Source organism: Phasianus colchicus, chromosome 1 (assembly GCF_987193195.1).
Source record: "Phasianus colchicus chromosome 1, bPhaCol1.hap1.1, whole genome shotgun sequence".
Lineage (NCBI taxonomy): Eukaryota > Metazoa > Chordata > Aves > Galliformes > Phasianidae > Phasianus > Phasianus colchicus.
The window spans coordinates 55,456,384-55,474,140 of NC_143436.1; the positions used below are offsets into that span (position 1 = coordinate 55,456,384).

At 52.6% G+C, this 17,757-nt stretch overlaps 3 protein-coding genes across 3 annotated transcripts; all 3 read right to left on the reverse strand.

Annotated features, from left to right (window-relative positions):
• Positions 1–249: 249 nt before the first annotated feature.
• Positions 250–3,295, reverse strand: LOC149919623 (uncharacterized). The gene is made up of 2 exons (XM_090143653.1): positions 869–3,295; positions 250–545 (listed from the first exon to the last, which is right to left on the reverse strand). The coding sequence occupies exons 1-2, from the start codon at positions 1,415–1,417 to the stop codon at positions 309–311; spliced, it is 786 nt and encodes a 261-aa protein (XP_089999779.1). The 5' UTR covers positions 1,418–3,295; the 3' UTR covers positions 250–308.
• A 4,262-nt stretch (positions 3,296–7,557) lies between these two features.
• On the reverse strand, positions 7,558–11,696 carry LOC149919624 (uncharacterized). The gene is made up of 2 exons (XM_090143667.1): positions 8,177–11,696; positions 7,558–7,853 (listed from the first exon to the last, which is right to left on the reverse strand). The coding sequence occupies exons 1-2, from the start codon at positions 8,723–8,725 to the stop codon at positions 7,617–7,619; spliced, it is 786 nt and encodes a 261-aa protein (XP_089999793.1). The 5' UTR covers positions 8,726–11,696; the 3' UTR covers positions 7,558–7,616.
• A 3,169-nt stretch (positions 11,697–14,865) lies between these two features.
• On the reverse strand, positions 14,866–17,260 carry LOC149919625 (uncharacterized). Its single transcript, XM_090143657.1, has 2 exons — positions 15,485–17,260; positions 14,866–15,161 (listed from the first exon to the last, which is right to left on the reverse strand). Exons 1-2 carry the CDS (start codon positions 16,031–16,033, stop codon positions 14,925–14,927), a joined length of 786 nt encoding a protein of 261 aa, XP_089999783.1. The 5' UTR covers positions 16,034–17,260; the 3' UTR covers positions 14,866–14,924.
• Positions 17,261–17,757: the final 497 nt, after the last annotated feature.

Below are 17,757 nucleotides of genomic sequence, written 5' to 3' on the forward strand. Positions count from 1 at the left end.
TGCTATGGACTACACAAGTGTCAAAAGACAAACCATTATTACCATGCTTAGTAAATGGCTGACAGTTATTAGGCCTAGTGGGTACCAGATTGCACATTCAGAGATGAGATGTTATCTATGCTCTGAGCCTTCAGCGGTATTCCAGAGCTGGTGCTTGTAAATGCAGGATGGTATGTAGCCTCTGATTTATTCCTGCTCACAAAATTCAGCTCCAACTCGAGCCACTTGGTTCATAAGCGTATGACCGTGATGAGATATGAATTATATGTTTATTTAGAAAGAGATGATTTATCCATAGATTGAACGCCCTAGCCAGTGCTGGATGTGGTGTCTGCAGAGGGATTATTCCTGTTCCCTGTATCTTGCACTGCCTGCCTCTTCTGCATGCTCCTGCACGCTTCCTGGTGGGACTGGAAGAGGGTCCTCAGGTGCCTCTCCATTGAGTCTATGTTAGCCTCCATGTGGCGGAGCAGGTCAGAAACATCGATGTCCTCGTTTCCCTGGTGCTCTGTTCTGCTGGAGGCTGAGGCTCTTGGTCCCGTTTCCTAGAAGTGACGGAGCATGGGCACAGTGAAAAGGATGCAGACTCATTTTGCAGAGCATTCCCCTGCGTGGCTCCGATTCCTGTGCAGCTTTTCCTGCCTCGCAGGACTGCCCGAAGCATGGGGCTCCCACCACCTCAGGCAGGCCCGGTGTAGCACAGGGGTTTCCAATTGGGTGTCAGCCCCACGGCTGGGTAAGTCCCTGGGGAGTGCTAGTGGACCTCTGGGAGTCTGCTTGCCTTGGAAGACTTCACAGACAAGGCCTCTGTGGTTGCCTGCTCCCCACCCGCGGTACCCTCCCTGCACGACGCATCTCAGTAGCTCACCTGTCCCCATAGTTGTCTTACTCTCCTCCAGAGGCCATGGGCAATGCTCAGCAGGCTCAGGATGCAGATGTGCTTCAAGACATCTGTGAGGATCCAGGTTAGCCCCCTCTGCTCAAGGTTGTCCCAGACGTGGCCCAGGGTATCGTGCAAGCTCAGGACTTTCTGCTTGGGGCCCAGGGACTGCTGATTTGGGTCCTTTGGAGTGACAACCTTGCTGACCCTGTACCGGATCCATCTGGGGCGTTCAGAATGGCCTAGCTGGTGGGGCCAGTTGGAGGCATGGCGCTGGGCATTAATGCGCAGCTGCTGCTCCTGGGATGCCGTCTTTTGGTGCCCACCCCCCATTGTTACACGGCAGGTGGCTAAGCCAAACCAGCAGGGCCGGCTGGAGGTCCTGGTCTCCACAGGATGCTCCTGCTGCTGAGGAAGGTCTGGCTCTTTGTCCCCATTACAAATCCAAGCAAAATAGCTGCAACAGCTGGAGCTGAATCCAGCAAGTGGGGACAGGGAGAGAGCTAGGGTCAGGAAGAGAGTCCGGCTGAGTTTCATCCTGTTCTCTCCCAAAGATGAATCTCAACACAAAAGCGGCTGTCACCCAGAGCAGAGCTCCAGCAGTGAACCACCAGCGGCTGTCCCAAATGAGTGTGCTGGGGGAGGCTGCCAATGTGACTTAAAGACTGATGTCGTGTCCCGCTCTGTGATGTCACAAAGCCTTTTGCCCCACCCTGGCCACAGGGTTCCCAGTTTTTTTTCTTCTTGTTCTTTGTTTGTTTTTCCACAGTTCCACTATTTGTACCCTCAATTTCAGTTCCATGTACCGCTAACAACTGCGCTTCTATATACCACGAACAATTGCACTTCCATATACCATCAAGACAGTTTCACCCGCTCCCTTCAAAATCCACAAATCAAACAATGCAGTTCTTCAACTTCCACGAACACCCAGCACTTTGTCTCTTGATTAGGGTACTGAGTTATAAAACTGGTCCCATTACTCCATTTATGTTCCTGGTTTCTTGCTCAACATTCCCCCTGGCTCACCAGCAATGTTTCTCCAGTGAGCCAAAATACCCAGGGGGTCTTCTTGGTATCAGTTCAGACACCCCTTGTTCCATAACAGCCACTTTCACAACATGAACACCGAACAATCTCAAAGACAGTGACGATAATCAGTACAATTTATCCTCAGGATCCTTCCTCTCTCTGCCCCCCTCCAGGGCCCAACCTTCCCTCTGTATTCCTTTCCCACACTTGCATAGCTGCCCACCTCCTTCTTCTCCAGCAAACAACGTATCAATGATAAACATCATTTCCGTCCATGAGTAGAAATTAGGCCCCAGAAACTGATCTAACTGTTCTGCTGCACTTATCGGATCCTCATTTAAGGAATTTATTTCCTTCTTGAAACTCCTAGCCTTTCTGCTAGTAAAAACAGCAGGCATTAGCACACCCTATTTCTCTTTGACCTAAGGAGACTGCCCTAAGCGGAGAAAGTGAAGTATTAGTAAGGTTAGTGTTAGAGAAAGGAAAAACTCTCCAGGTCCCATTCACATTGCTCCAGGTCTAGAAGAAAAGGAACAGCTCACGGCTCCAATCGGATAAGCGCCCACGTGAACGGTTGACGAGTGTTTGTAGAATGCTCTGTTGACATGTAAATGCGGCTGGGAAAGTTGTAGGGCCGGATGGGACAGCTAGAGAAAGAAAACTGGTGAAGGCATGTAAGCGATGTGAGAACTTGCAGGAAACGGCTTGGATCGTTCACTGCAGAGTCCGTGCAGCAGACGCTGCAAATGGCGCCCACCGCGTGGAGCAAACGAAGCCGAGGCTGAGCGAGCCCGGCCCGGCAGCGCCGCCCGACTGAACTGCGGAGAGATTGTTTGGCGCGCGTCCGCAGCGCTCTGCAGGACAGAAGGTGAGCAGTCGCCAACTATGAGGAGCTCGCTACCGCAGGAGCAACAACTAACTCCTGAAGCATTAGGTTCAAGCTTCAGAATCAGCCTTGAGCTGCTTCAGCGTTAGCTACCTTTCTTAAAGGGATGAGCCGGACGTCCCCGAATTTCCGAGAACTGGGTTCTCTCTTCACGGAGAGCTTTGGGACAGAATTGGCACAGGAGTCCGGGAGGCTTTTATGACTACAGACAGAACGGCTGCTAAACTTGTCCCTGTTTGGCGCCACATAACGAAAGGGCTTCAGCAAATTCGACGAGGAAGAATGTCTTCCGACTGCTCCCCGTCGCTCTCCCTGCCACCCCCGCCGCTGCCCCTCGGTGCGGAAAGCAGCCCCTGCCCGGACCCGAGCCGCGGCTCCGACCCCGCTCCCGGCCGGGGAGAAGAGAAATCGCGACCCGCCCCCGCGCTGCCGCCCTCCGCTCCGCTCCGCTCCGCCCCCGACGCTCGCCGTGACGCTGCCGCCCTCCGCCCCGCGTACGTCGCCTGATCCTCGTCCGGTAGATCCGGAAGACGAAGGGGACGTTTTCCCTCCTGATGATAATTTGAAGGGCGCGGGAAAGAAAAATCTTTCTACAGCGGACTACGGTGCTTTAGAGCAGTGCAGAAAAGAAGCGACATTAGGGGGTGACGCTGGTACGTTGCGAGCCTTTCCTGCATTGCATCGCGCAAAGCAGCCCCCCCAGTTGGAATCCCTGCCTTATGAGGCAGTAAAGGAGCTAAGGAAGTCAGTGAGAGATTATGGAATTCAGTCCGCCTTTACGTATCATCTTTTGGTTGCAATTGGAGACAGTTATGTTATGACCCCTCACGACTGGAAAATTTTGTTCCGAATGATCCTGTTTCCCATGCAATACACTGTGATTATGGCTGAATGCCGAGAACAGGCTGCCGTCCAGGCTATGAATAATTGGAATAAGTTAAATCACGTTGGCATGGAGGAACTCATGGGAGAGGGGGACCGGGCAACGCCTCAGGCCCAGGCACAGATGGATAGGCAGTGCCTTGGACAAGTTAACGCTTTGGTGCTGCGTGCTATCCGTTGCATACCTGATTGTAATTCGCCTAATGCTTCATTTACATCAGTTAAGTAGGGGGCTGCCGAGCCCTACATTCAATTTCTTGACCACTTCCTTACAAAATACGCTAGAGGGACAAGTAGAAAATCAAGCCGCTCGGGATGCTTAGCTTGAGCAATCAGCAGTAGAAAACGCAAATGCGGGCTGTCGAAAGGTTTTACAGTCCTTAAAGGATGCTGATCCATCCGTTACTGACATGATTAAAGCCTGTCAAGTTGTAGGCACGGAAAGTCATAAAATGGCCTTGGTAGCAGACGCGCTGGCAGCCCGACTCGATGCAGAGACAGCTCAAAGAATGAAGTGTTACAATTGTGGGGAACCCGGTCATGTACAAAGGGACTGTAAAAAGCCTAAGCAAGTAAATAAAAATGCTTGTGGTGTTCCAGCTCGACCCTGTCCCCGGTGCAGGAGGGGGCTACACTGGGCGAGAGAATGCCGATCTAAACTCCCTGTTGCTGCACGGCCCTGCGATCACAGCATCACAGCATCAGAGCATCACAGAATCGTAGGGGTTGGAAGGGACCTCCAGAGATCACTGAGTCCAACCCCCCTGCCAAAGCAGGCTCCCTACACCAGGTCGCACAAGTAGGCGTCCAGGCGGGTCTTGAATATCTCCAGAGAAGGAGACTCCACGACCCCCCTGGGCAGCCTGTTCCAGCGCTCCGTCACCCTCACCGTAAAGAAGTTCTTGAGCACATTTGTGCGGAACTTCCTATGCTGCAGTTTCTGTCCATCTCCCCTTGTCCTGTCTCCATGCACTGCTGAAAACTATCCGGCCTCGTCACTCTGCCCTTCACACCTTAGATATTTATAGACCTGGACCAAGTCCCCTCTCAGTCTTCTTTCCTCAAGGCTAAACAGACCCAGTTCACTTAGCCTTTCTTTCTTCATAGGGGAAATGCTCCAGGCCCTTCACCATCTTTGCGGCCCTCCGCTGGACTCTCTCCAAGAGATCCCTGTCTTTTTTGTACTGGGGAGCCCAGAACTGGACACAGTACTCCAGATGAGGCCTTACCAGGGCAGAGTAGAGGGGGAGGATCACCTCCCTCGACCTGCTGGCCACGCTCTTTTTAACGCACCCCAGAATGCCACTGGCCCTCCTGGCCACAGGGGCACACTGCTGGCTCACAGCCAACCTGTCATCCACCAGGACCCAGGTCCCTCTCTGCAGAGCTCCTCTCCAGCAGGTCATCCCCCAACCTGTACCGGTGCATGCGATTATTCCTCCCCAGATGCAAGACTCTACACTTGCTTTTGTTAAACCTCATGCGGTTTCTTTCTGCCCAGCTCTCCAGCCTGTCCAGGTCTCGCTGAATGGCAGCACAGCCTTCAGGCATGCCAGCCAATCCTCCCAACTCTGTATCCTCAGCAAACTTGCTGATTGTGGCCACTCTCCCCTCGACAAGGTCATCGATGAAGATGTTGAACAAGACCGGACCCAGCACCGACCCCTGGGGAACACCGCTGGTTACAGGCCTCCAACGAGCCTCTGCACCGCCAACAACAACCCTCTGCGCTCTGCCAGTCAGCCAGTTCTCAACCCACCTCACGGTCCACTCATCTATCCCACACTGCCTCAGCTTTGTTATAAGGATGCCGTGGGTGACAATATCAAATGCCTTGCTGAAATCAAGGTAGACTACATCCACTGCTCTCCCCCCATCCACCCAGACAGTGACAACATCATAGAAGGCTACCAGGTTGGTCAAGCACGGCCTCGCCCTGGTGAACCCATGGTGACCACTCCTGATAACCTCCTTTTCTTCCAGCTGTCTGGAGGTGGCATCCAGCACAAGCTGCTCCATCACCTTTCCAGGGACAGAGGTGAGGCTGACTGGCCTGTAATTGCCTGGATCTTCCTTCTTGCCCTTCTTGAAGACCGGAGTGACACTGGCTATCCTCCAGTCCTCAGGCACCTCCCCCATTCCCCAAGACCTCTCAAAGATGACAGAGAGCGATTCAGCAATCACCTCTGCCAGTTCCCTCAGCACCCGTGGATGCATCCTATCGGGTCCCATGGATTTGTGAACATTGGTGTTGCCCAGGTGCTCTCGGACCACCTCTTCCCTGACTAAAGGGAAGTCTTCCATTACCCAGACCCTTTCACTAACCTCCAGGGTCTCGGATTCCCGAGGGGGAGCTTTTTCACTGAAGACAGAAGCAAAGAAGGCATTCAGTATCTCCGCCTTCTCAGCATCCCCCGTTACCAGAACACCTCCGTCACTAATCAGGGGAGCCACATTCTCCCTAGTCTTCCTTTTACTGTTAACATACTTCAAAAAGCCTTTTTTATTATCCTTTACCACCTTTGCCAGATTCAATTCCAGGCGGGCTTTAGCCCTCCTCGTCGCATCCCTGCAGGCCCTAACAACATTTCTATATTCTTCCAAAGTGGTCAGACCCTTTTTCCACATTTCATGGGCCTTCTTCTTTCCTTCACATTTCATGGGCTCTTCTTCCCATTTCCCGGCAGATCGCATGACTGGAATGTTGTCATGGAGGGCCGTGTGCTTTTTTGGAAAGATCGGCTGGCGAGGCGGAGTGGTGGAGTTGCTCTTTATGTGAGAGAGCAGCTAGAATGTATTGAACTCCATCTGGGGGAGAGTGGTGTGGCAGTGGAGAGCTTGTGGGTGAGAATCAAATCATACCAAACCTGGTATGGGTGACACTGCTGTGGGTGTGTACTACAGGCCCCCTGATCAGGAGGAGGAGGTTGATGAGGCCTTCCATGTGGCCACCCTCAACAAGCTGATGATACGAAGTCGGGAGGATTGGCTGACACGCCTGAAGGCTGTGCTGCCATTCAGCGAGACCTGGACAGGCTGGAGAGCTGGGCAGAAAGAAACCGCATGAGGTTTAACAAAAGCAAGTGTAGTCTTGCATCTGGGGAGGCCTGGACGCCTACTTGTGCGACCTGGTGTAGGGAACCTGCTTTGGCAGGGGGGTTGGACTTGGTGATCTCTGGCGGTCCCTTCCAACCCCTACAATTCTGTGTGATTCTGTGTGAAAAGCGCTATGGCAACAAATACAGCCCCAAATCCGTCGGCCACTTCCCGGGCAGCTTTCTCAGACCAGCCACCGCCGGCAGCGCAGGAGTGGATTTGGCCACCGCCCAGTCAGGGGTGCTGACTGATAGCAGCGTGACTCTCATTCCAGCAGGAGTAACGGGCCTCCTTGGGGACAGGCGTAGCGCCCTCTTATTAGGACGTTCTTCTGTCACATGGATGGGGCTTTTTGTTTTCCCAGCAGTTATAGAGGCTGACCACACTGGGGAGATTAAGATAGTGGCCCTCACCCCCCTGCTTTTTACTCCCAAAGGCTAGAAAATAGCACACTTAATCCCTTTTTGTTCTATGGATGAGCCTGGCATCGGGGACCGAACTGGTGGACTTGGGAGCACGGACAAACCTGCCGTGCTATGGACTACACAAGTGTCAAAAGACAAACCATTATTACCATGCTTAGTAAATGGCTGACAGTTATTAGGCCTAGTGGGTACCAGATTGCACATTCAGAGATGAGATGTTATCTATGCTCTGAGCCTTCAGCGGTATTCCAGAGCTGGTGCTTGTAAATGCAGGATGGTATGTAGCCTCTGATTTATTCCTGCTCACAAAATTCAGCTCCAACTCGAGCCACTTGGTTCATAAGCGTATGACCGTGATGAGATATGAATTATATGTTTATTTAGAAAGAGATGATTTATCCATAGATTGAACGCCCTAGCCAGTGCTGGATGTGGTGTCTGCAGAGGGATTATTCCTGTTCCCTGTATCTTGCACTGCCTGCCTCTTCTGCATGCTCCTGCACGCTTCCTGGTGGGACTGGAAGAGGGTCCTCAGGTGCCTCTCCATTGAGTCTATGTTAGCCTCCATGTGGCGGAGCAGGTCAGAAACATCGATGTCCTCGTTTCCCTGGTGCTCTGTTCTGCTGGAGGCTGAGGCTCTTGGTCCCGTTTCCTAGAAGTGACGGAGCATGGGCACAGTGAAAAGGATGCAGACTCATTTTGCAGAGCATTCCCCTGCGTGGCTCCGATTCCTGTGCAGCTTTTCCTGCCTCGCAGGACTGCCCGAAGCATGGGGCTCCCACCACCTCAGGCAGGCCCGGTGTAGCACAGGGGTTTCCAATTGGGTGTCAGCCCCACGGCTGGGTAAGTCCCTGGGGAGTGCTAGTGGACCTCTGGGAGTCTGCTTGCCTTGGAAGACTTCACAGACAAGGCCTCTGTGGTTGCCTGCTCCCCACCCGCGGTACCCTCCCTGCACGACGCATCTCAGTAGCTCACCTGTCCCCATAGTTGTCTTACTCTCCTCCAGAGGCCATGGGCAATGCTCAGCAGGCTCAGGATGCAGATGTGCTTCAAGACATCTGTGAGGATCCAGGTTAGCCCCCTCTGCTCAAGGTTGTCCCAGACGTGGCCCAGGGTATCGTGCAAGCTCAGGACTTTCTGCTTGGGGCCCAGGGACTGCTGATTTGGGTCCTTTGGAGTGACAACCTTGCTGACCCTGTACCGGATCCATCTGGGGCGTTCAGAATGGCCTAGCTGGTGGGGCCAGTTGGAGGCATGGCGCTGGGCATTAATGCGCAGCTGCTGCTCCTGGGATGCCGTCTTTTGGTGCCCACCCCCCATTGTTACACGGCAGGTGGCTAAGCCAAACCAGCAGGGCCGGCTGGAGGTCCTGGTCTCCACAGGATGCTCCTGCTGCTGAGGAAGGTCTGGCTCTTTGTCCCCATTACAAATCCAAGCAAAATAGCTGCAACAGCTGGAGCTGAATCCAGCAAGTGGGGACAGGGAGAGAGCTAGGGTCAGGAAGAGAGTCCGGCTGAGTTTCATCCTGTTCTCTCCCAAAGATGAATCTCAACACAAAAGCGGCTGTCACCCAGAGCAGAGCTCCAGCAGTGAACCACCAGCGGCTGTCCCAAATGAGTGTGCTGGGGGAGGCTGCCAATGTGACTTAAAGACTGATGTCGTGTCCCGCTCTGTGATGTCACAAAGCCTTTTGCCCCACCCTGGCCACAGGGTTCCCAGTTTTTTTTCTTCTTGTTCTTTGTTTGTTTTTCCACAGTTCCACTATTTGTACCCTCAATTTCAGTTCCATGTACCGCTAACAACTGCGCTTCTATATACCACGAACAATTGCACTTCCATATACCATCAAGACAGTTTCACCCGCTCCCTTCAAAATCCACAAATCAAACAATGCAGTTCTTCAACTTCCACGAACACCCAGCACTTTGTCTCTTGATTAGGGTACTGAGTTATAAAACTGGTCCCATTACTCCATTTATGTTCCTGGTTTCTTGCTCAACATTCCCCCTGGCTCACCAGCAATGTTTCTCCAGTGAGCCAAAATACCCAGGGGGTCTTCTTGGTATCAGTTCAGACACCCCTTGTTCCATAACAGCCACTTTCACAACATGAACACCGAACAATCTCAAAGACAGTGACGATAATCAGTACAATTTATCCTCAGGATCCTTCCTCTCTCTGCCCCCCTCCAGGGCCCAACCTTCCCTCTGTATTCCTTTCCCACACTTGCATAGCTGCCCACCTCCTTCTTCTCCAGTAAACAACGTATCAATGATAAACATCATTTCCGTCCATGAGTAGAAATTAGGCCCCAGAAACTGATCTAACTGTTCTGCTGCACTTATCGGATCCTCATTTAAGGAATTTATTTCCTTCTTGAAACTCCTAGCCTTTCTGCTAGTAAAAACAGCAGGCATTAGCACACCCTATTTCTCTTTGACCTAAGGAGACTGCCCTAAGCGGAGAAAGTGAAGTATTAGTAAGGTTAGTGTTAGAGAAAGGAAAAACTCTCCAGGTCCCATTCACATTGCTCCAGGTCTAGAAGAAAAGGAACAGCTCACGGCTCCAATCGGATAAGCGCCCACGTGAACGGTTGACGAGTGTTTGTAGAATGCTCTGTTGACATGTAAATGCGGCTGGGAAAGTTGTAGGGCCGGATGGGACAGCTAGAGAAAGAAAACTGGTGAAGGCATGTAAGCGATGTGAGAACTTGCAGGAAACGGCTTGGATCGTTCACTGCAGAGTCCGTGCAGCAGACGCTGCAAATGGCGCCCACCGCGTGGAGCAAACGAAGCCGAGGCTGAGCGAGCCCGGCCCGGCAGCGCCGCCCGACTGAACTGCGGAGAGATTGTTTGGCGCGCGTCCGCAGCGCTCTGCAGGACAGAAGGTGAGCAGTCGCCAACTATGAGGAGCTCGCTACCGCAGGAGCAACAACTAACTCCTGAAGCATTAGGTTCAAGCTTCAGAATCAGCCTTGAGCTGCTTCAGCGTTAGCTACCTTTCTTAAAGGGATGAGCCGGACGTCCCCGAATTTCCGAGAACTGGGTTCTCTCTTCACGGAGAGCTTTGGGACAGAATTGGCACAGGAGTCCGGGAGGCTTTTATGACTACAGACAGAACGGCTGCTAAACTTGTCCCTGTTTGGCGCCACATAACGAAAGGGCTTCAGCAAATTCGACGAGGAAGAATGTCTTCCGACTGCTCCCCGTCGCTCTCCCTGCCACCCCCGCCGCTGCCCCTCGGTGCGGAAAGCAGCCCCTGCCCGGACCCGAGCCGCGGCTCCGACCCCGCTCCCGGCCGGGGAGAAGAGAAATCGCGACCCGCCCCCGCGCTGCCGCCCTCCGCTCCGCTCCGCTCCGCCCCCGACGCTCGCCGTGACGCTGCCGCCCTCCGCCCCGCGTACGTCGCCTGATCCTCGTCCGGTAGATCCGGAAGACGAAGGGGACGTTTTCCCTCCTGATGATAATTTGAAGGGCGCGGGAAAGAAAAATTTTTCTACAGCGGACTACGGTGCTTTAGAGCAGTGCAGAAAAGAAGCGACATTAGGGGGTGACGCTGGTACGTTGCGAGCCTTTCCTGCATTGCATCGCGCAAAGCAGCCCCCCCAGTTGGAATCCCTGCCTTATGAGGCAGTAAAGGAGCTAAGGAAGTCAGTGAGAGATTATGGAATTCAGTCCGCCTTTACGTATCATCTTTTGGTTGCAATTGGAGACAGTTATGTTATGACCCCTCACGACTGGAAAATTTTGTTCCGAATGATCCTGTTTCCCATGCAATACACTGTGATTATGGCTGAATGCCGAGAACAGGCTGCCGTCCAGGCTATGAATAATTGGAATAAGTTAAATCACGTTGGCATGGAGGAACTCATGGGAGAGGGGGACCGGGCAACGCCTCAGGCCCAGGCACAGATGGATAGGCAGTGCCTTGGACAAGTTAACGCTTTGGTGCTGCGTGCTATCCGTTGCATACCTGATTGTAATTCGCCTAATGCTTCATTTACATCAGTTAAGTAGGGGGCTGCCGAGCCCTACATTCAATTTCTTGACCACTTCCTTACAAAATACGCTAGAGGGACAAGTAGAAAATCAAGCCGCTCGGGATGCTTAGCTTGAGCAATCAGCAGTAGAAAACGCAAATGCGGGCTGTCGAAAGGTTTTACAGTCCTTAAAGGATGCTGATCCATCCGTTACTGACATGATTAAAGCCTGTCAAGTTGTAGGCACGGAAAGTCATAAAATGGCCTTGGTAGCAGACGCGCTGGCAGCCCGACTCGATGCAGAGACAGCTCAAAGAATGAAGTGTTACAATTGTGGGGAACCCGGTCATGTACAAAGGGACTGTAAAAAGCCTAAGCAAGTAAATAAAAATGCTTGTGGTGTTCCAGCTCGACCCTGTCCCCGGTGCAGGAGGGGGCTACACTGGGCGAGAGAATGCCGATCTAAACTCCCTGTTGCTGCACGGCCCTGCGATCACAGCATCACAGCATCAGAGCATCACAGAATCGTAGGGGTTGGAAGGGACCTCCAGAGATCACTGAGTCCAACCCCCCTGCCAAAGCAGGCTCCCTACACCAGGTCGCACAAGTAGGCGTCCAGGCGGGTCTTGAATATCTCCAGAGAAGGAGACTCCACGACCCCCCTGGGCAGCCTGTTCCAGCGCTCCGTCACCCTCACCGTAAAGAAGTTCTTGAGCACATTTGTGCGGAACTTCCTATGCTGCAGTTTCTGTCCATCTCCCCTTGTCCTGTCTCCATGCACTGCTGAAAACTATCCGGCCTCGTCACTCTGCCCTTCACACCTTAGATATTTATAGACCTGGACCAAGTCCCCTCTCAGTCTTCTTTCCTCAAGGCTAAACAGACCCAGTTCACTTAGCCTTTCTTTCTTCATAGGGGAAATGCTCCAGGCCCTTCACCATCTTTGCGGCCCTCCGCTGGACTCTCTCCAAGAGATCCCTGTCTTTTTTGTACTGGGGAGCCCAGAACTGGACACAGTACTCCAGATGAGGCCTTACCAGGGCAGAGTAGAGGGGGAGGATCACCTCCCTCGACCTGCTGGCCACGCTCTTTTTAACGCACCCCAGAATGCCACTGGCCCTCCTGGCCACAGGGGCACACTGCTGGCTCACAGCCAACCTGTCATCCACCAGGACCCAGGTCCCTCTCTGCAGAGCTCCTCTCCAGCAGGTCATCCCCCAACCTGTACCGGTGCATGCGATTATTCCTCCCCAGATGCAAGACTCTACACTTGCTTTTGTTAAACCTCATGCGGTTTCTTTCTGCCCAGCTCTCCAGCCTGTCCAGGTCTCGCTGAATGGCAGCACAGCCTTCAGGCATGCCAGCCAATCCTCCCAACTCTGTATCCTCAGCAAACTTGCTGATTGTGGCCACTCTCCCCTCGACAAGGTCATCGATGAAGATGTTGAACAAGACCGGACCCAGCACCGACCCCTGGGGAACACCGCTGGTTACAGGCCTCCAACGAGCCTCTGCACCGCCAACAACAACCCTCTGCGCTCTGCCAGTCAGCCAGTTCTCAACCCACCTCACGGTCCACTCATCTATCCCACACTGCCTCAGCTTTGTTATAAGGATGCCGTGGGTGACAATATCAAATGCCTTGCTGAAATCAAGGTAGACTACATCCACTGCTCTCCCCCCATCCACCCAGACAGTGACAACATCATAGAAGGCTACCAGGTTGGTCAAGCACGGCCTCGCCCTGGTGAACCCATGGTGACCACTCCTGATAACCTCCTTTTCTTCCAGCTGTCTGGAGGTGGCATCCAGCACAAGCTGCTCCATCACCTTTCCAGGGACAGAGGTGAGGCTGACTGGCCTGTAATTGCCTGGATCTTCCTTCTTGCCCTTCTTGAAGACCGGAGTGACACTGGCTATCCTCCAGTCCTCAGGCACCTCCCCCATTCCCCAAGACCTCTCAAAGATGACAGAGAGCGATTCAGCAATCACCTCTGCCAGTTCCCTCAGCACCCGTGGATGCATCCTATCGGGTCCCATGGATTTGTGAACATTGGTGTTGCCCAGGTGCTCTCGGACCACCTCTTCCCTGACTAAAGGGAAGTCTTCCATTACCCAGACCCTTTCACTAACCTCCAGGGTCTCGGATTCCCGAGGGGGAGCTTTTTCACTGAAGACAGAAGCAAAGAAGGCATTCAGTATCTCCGCCTTCTCAGCATCCCCCGTTACCAGAACACCTCCGTCACTAATCAGGGGAGCCACATTCTCCCTAGTCTTCCTTTTACTGTTAACATACTTCAAAAAGCCTTTTTTATTATCCTTTACCACCTTTGCCAGATTCAATTCCAGGCGGGCTTTAGCCCTCCTCGTCGCATCCCTGCAGGCCCTAACAACATTTCTATATTCTTCCAAAGTGGTCAGACCCTTTTTCCACATTTCATGGGCCTTCTTCTTTCCTTCACATTTCATGGGCTCTTCTTCCCATTTCCCGGCAGATCGCATGACTGGAATGTTGTCATGGAGGGCCGTGTGCTTTTTTGGAAAGATCGGCTGGCGAGGCGGAGTGGTGGAGTTGCTCTTTATGTGAGAGAGCAGCTAGAATGTATTGAACTCCATCTGGGGGAGAGTGGTGTGGCAGTGGAGAGCTTGTGGGTGAGAATCAAATCATACCAAACCTGGTATGGGTGACACTGCTGTGGGTGTGTACTACAGGCCCCCTGATCAGGAGGAGGAGGTTGATGAGGCCTTCCATGTGGCCACCCTCAACAAGCTGATGATACGAAGTCGGGAGGATTGGCTGACACGCCTGAAGGCTGTGCTGCCATTCAGCGAGACCTGGACAGGCTGGAGAGCTGGGCAGAAAGAAACCGCATGAGGTTTAACAAAAGCAAGTGTAGTCTTGCATCTGGGGAGGCCTGGACGCCTACTTGTGCGACCTGGTGTAGGGAACCTGCTTTGGCAGGGGGGTTGGACTTGGTGATCTCTGGCGGTCCCTTCCAACCCCTACAATTCTGTGTGATTCTGTGTGAAAAGCGCTATGGCAACAAATACAGCCCCGAATCCGTCGGCCACTTCCCGGGCAGCTTTCTCAGACCAGCCACCGCCGGCAGCGCAGGAGTGGATTTGGCCACCGCCCAGTCAGGGGTGCTGACTGATAGCAGCGTGACTCTCATTCCAGCAGGAGTAACGGGCCTCCTTGGGGACAGGCGTAGCGCCCTCTTATTAGGACGTTCTTCTGTCACATGGATGGGGCTTTTTGTTTTCCCAGCAGTTATAGAGGCTGACCACACTGGGGAGATTAAGATAGTGGCCCTCACCCCCCTGCTTTTTACTCCCAAAGGCTAGAAAATAGCACACTTAATCCCTTTTTGTTCTATGGATGAGCCTGGCATCGGGGACCGAACTGGTGGACTTGGGAGCACGGACAAACCTGCCGTGCTATGGACTACACAAGTGTCAAAAGACAAACCATTATTACCATGCTTAGTAAATGGCTGACAGTTATTAGGCCTAGTGGGTACCAGATTGCACATTCAGAGATGAGATGTTATCTATGCTCTGAGCCTTCAGCGGTATTCCAGAGCTGGTGCTTGTAAATGCAGGATGGTATGTAGCCTCTGATTTATTCCTGCTCACAAAATTCAGCTCCAACTCGAGCCACTTGGTTCATAAGCGTATGACCGTGATGAGATATGAATTATATGTTTATTTAGAAAGAGATGATTTATCCATAGATTGAACGCCCTAGCCAGTGCTGGATGTGGTGTCTGCAGAGGGATTATTCCTGTTCCCTGTATCTTGCACTGCCTGCCTCTTCTGCATGCTCCTGCACGCTTCCTGGTGGGACTGGAAGAGGGTCCTCAGGTGCCTCTCCATTGAGTCTATGTTAGCCTCCATGTGGCGGAGCAGGTCAGAAACATCGATGTCCTCGTTTCCCTGGTGCTCTGTTCTGCTGGAGGCTGAGGCTCTTGGTCCCGTTTCCTAGAAGTGACGGAGCATGGGCACAGTGAAAAGGATGCAGACTCATTTTGCAGAGCATTCCCCTGCGTGGCTCCGATTCCTGTGCAGCTTTTCCTGCCTCGCAGGACTGCCCGAAGCATGGGGCTCCCACCACCTCAGGCAGGCCCGGTGTAGCACAGGGGTTTCCAATTGGGTGTCAGCCCCACGGCTGGGTAAGTCCCTGGGGAGAGCTAGTGGACCTCTGGGAGTCTGCTTGCCTTGGAAGACTTCACAGACAAGGCCTCTGTGGTTGCCTGCTCCCCACCCGCGGTACCCTCCCTGCACGACGCATCTCAGTAGCTCACCTGTCCCCATAGTTGTCTTACTCTCCTCCAGAGGCCATGGGCAATGCTCAGCAGGCTCAGGATGCAGATGTGCTTCAAGACATCTGTGAGGATCCAGGTTAGCCCCCTCTGCTCAAGGTTGTCCCAGACGTGGCCCAGGGTATCGTGCAAGCTCAGGACTTTCTGCTTGGGGCCCAGGGACTGCTGATTTGGGTCCTTTGGAGTGACAACCTTGCTGACCCTGTACCGGATCCATCTGGGGCGTTCAGAATGGCCTAGCTGGTGGGGCCAGTTGGAGGCATGGCGCTGGGCATTAATGCGCAGCTGCTGCTCCTGGGATGCCGTCTTTTGGTGCCCACCCCCCATTGTTACACGGCAGGTGGCTAAGCCAAACCAGCAGGGCCGGCTGGAGGTCCTGGTCTCCACAGGATGCTCCTGCTGCTGAGGAAGGTCTGGCTCTTTGTCCCCATTACAAATCCAAGCAAAATAGCTGCAACAGCTGGAGCTGAATCCAGCAAGTGGGGACAGGGAGAGAGCTAGGGTCAGGAAGAGAGTCCGGCTGAGTTTCATCCTGTTCTCTCCCAAAGATGAATCTCAACACAAAAGCGGCTGTCACCCAGAGCAGAGCTCCAGCAGTGAACCACCAGCGGCTGTCCCAAATGAGTGTGCTGGGGGAGGCTGCCAATGTGACTTAAAGACTGATGTCGTGTCCCGCTCTGTGATGTCACAAAGCCTTTTGCCCCACCCTGGCCACAGGGTTCCCAGTTTTTTTTCTTCTTGTTCTTTGTTTGTTTTTCCACAGTTCCACTATTTGTACCCTCAATTTCAGTTCCATGTACCGCTAACAATTGCGCTTCTATATACCACGAACAATTGCACTTCCATATACCATCAAGACAGTTTCACCCGCTCCCTTCAAAATCCACAAATCAAACAATGCAGTTCTTCAACTTCCACGAACACCCAGCACTTTGTCTCTTGATTAGGGTACTGAGTTATAAAACTGGTCCCATTACTCCATTTATGTTCCTGGTTTCTTGCTCAACATTCCCCCTGGCTCACCAGCAATGTTTCTCCAGTGAGCCAAAATACCCAGGGGGTCTTCTTGGTATCAGTTCAGACACCCCTTGTTCCATAACAGCCACTTTCACAACATGAACACCGAACAATCTCAAAGACAGTGACGATAATCAGTACAATTTATCCTCAGGATCCTTCCTCTCTCTGCCCCCCTCCAGGGCCCAACCTTCCCTCTGTATTCCTTTCCCACACTTGCATAGCTGCCCACCTCCTTCTTCTCCAGTAAACAACGTATCAATGATAAACATCATTTCCGTCCATGAGTAGAAATTAGGCCCCAGAAACTGATCTAACTGTTCTGCTGCACTTATCGGATCCTCATTTAAGGAATTTATTTCCTTCTTGAAACTCCTAGCCTTTCTGCTAGTAAAAACAGCAGGCATTAGCACACCCTATTTCTCTTTGACCTAAGGAGACTGCCCTAAGCGGAGAAAGTGAAGTATTAGTAAGGTTAGTGTTAGAGAAAGGAAAAACTCTCCAGGTCCCATTCACATTGCTCCAACTCCCTCAGTAATCGGCAGTGCATCCTCTCTCCAGGACCCTGCTCAGGATCAGCAGCACGGCCACTCCCCTTCTCTGGAGAGGTCACTGCCGCTTGCATTGCTTTAGAAATTGAAGGGGGAGGAAAGTTATCTGAGGGATCCCACGTAGGATCTTTCTGCTTCTCTTTCCTTTTTCTTTTCAACTTCCACTCCTTCTTGTGAGGAACTTTTTTTACTTTTGCACCCATTAAGTGACATAGGCCAATTCTGTTTCAGAAAAAGGAGTCTTACTGTTTACGTATAAATTCAAGGTCTGACAGGCCCAATCTTTGTCAGACCCCTATTTTGGTCAAAATAATGATTTTCCCTGTAGTGGCTCTCTAGGCTATGTCTGTATACAGTATTTAAACATCTTTTCCCCGTTCTTTTCCCTAGTTTGGGGATTATTTTCAAATTCTGACGCCTCTTTCCTGAGGGGCTATTTCTAGGCATGAATTTGGGGACCCTTTTGCCCTGTTCTACGGGAGCTCCTATTCCCCATCCCTCCGGAATGCTGCTGTGAACTCCCCAGCTCACGGGTTACCACACTCCGATTCTCGGATTTAGGCCCAATCCCTCCGGAGTACCTCGCTCCGATTCTCGGATTCAATAGGGGGGTGCTGCTGGCACTTTGTCAAGCGTCCAGGGTATTGCACACCAACAGCTCCCTCCCGAGACTCACCCGACTCTCCA

Bases quoted from the DNA above. Each gene is read 5' to 3' on its own strand.
- LOC149919625 (XM_090143657.1), bottom strand. From the start codon at position 16,033: ATGAAACTCAGCCGGACTCTCTTCCTGACCCTAGCTCTCTCCCTGTCC. The intron at 15,162-15,484 runs GTGAGCTACTGA...CGTCACTTCTAG, and splicing joins TAAGACAACTATGGGGACAG to GAAACGGGACCAAGAGCCTC.
- LOC149919624 (XM_090143667.1), bottom strand. From the start codon at position 8,725: ATGAAACTCAGCCGGACTCTCTTCCTGACCCTAGCTCTCTCCCTGTCC. The intron at 7,854-8,176 runs GTGAGCTACTGA...CGTCACTTCTAG, and splicing joins TAAGACAACTATGGGGACAG to GAAACGGGACCAAGAGCCTC.
- LOC149919623 (XM_090143653.1), bottom strand. From the start codon at position 1,417: ATGAAACTCAGCCGGACTCTCTTCCTGACCCTAGCTCTCTCCCTGTCC. The intron at 546-868 runs GTGAGCTACTGA...CGTCACTTCTAG, and splicing joins TAAGACAACTATGGGGACAG to GAAACGGGACCAAGAGCCTC.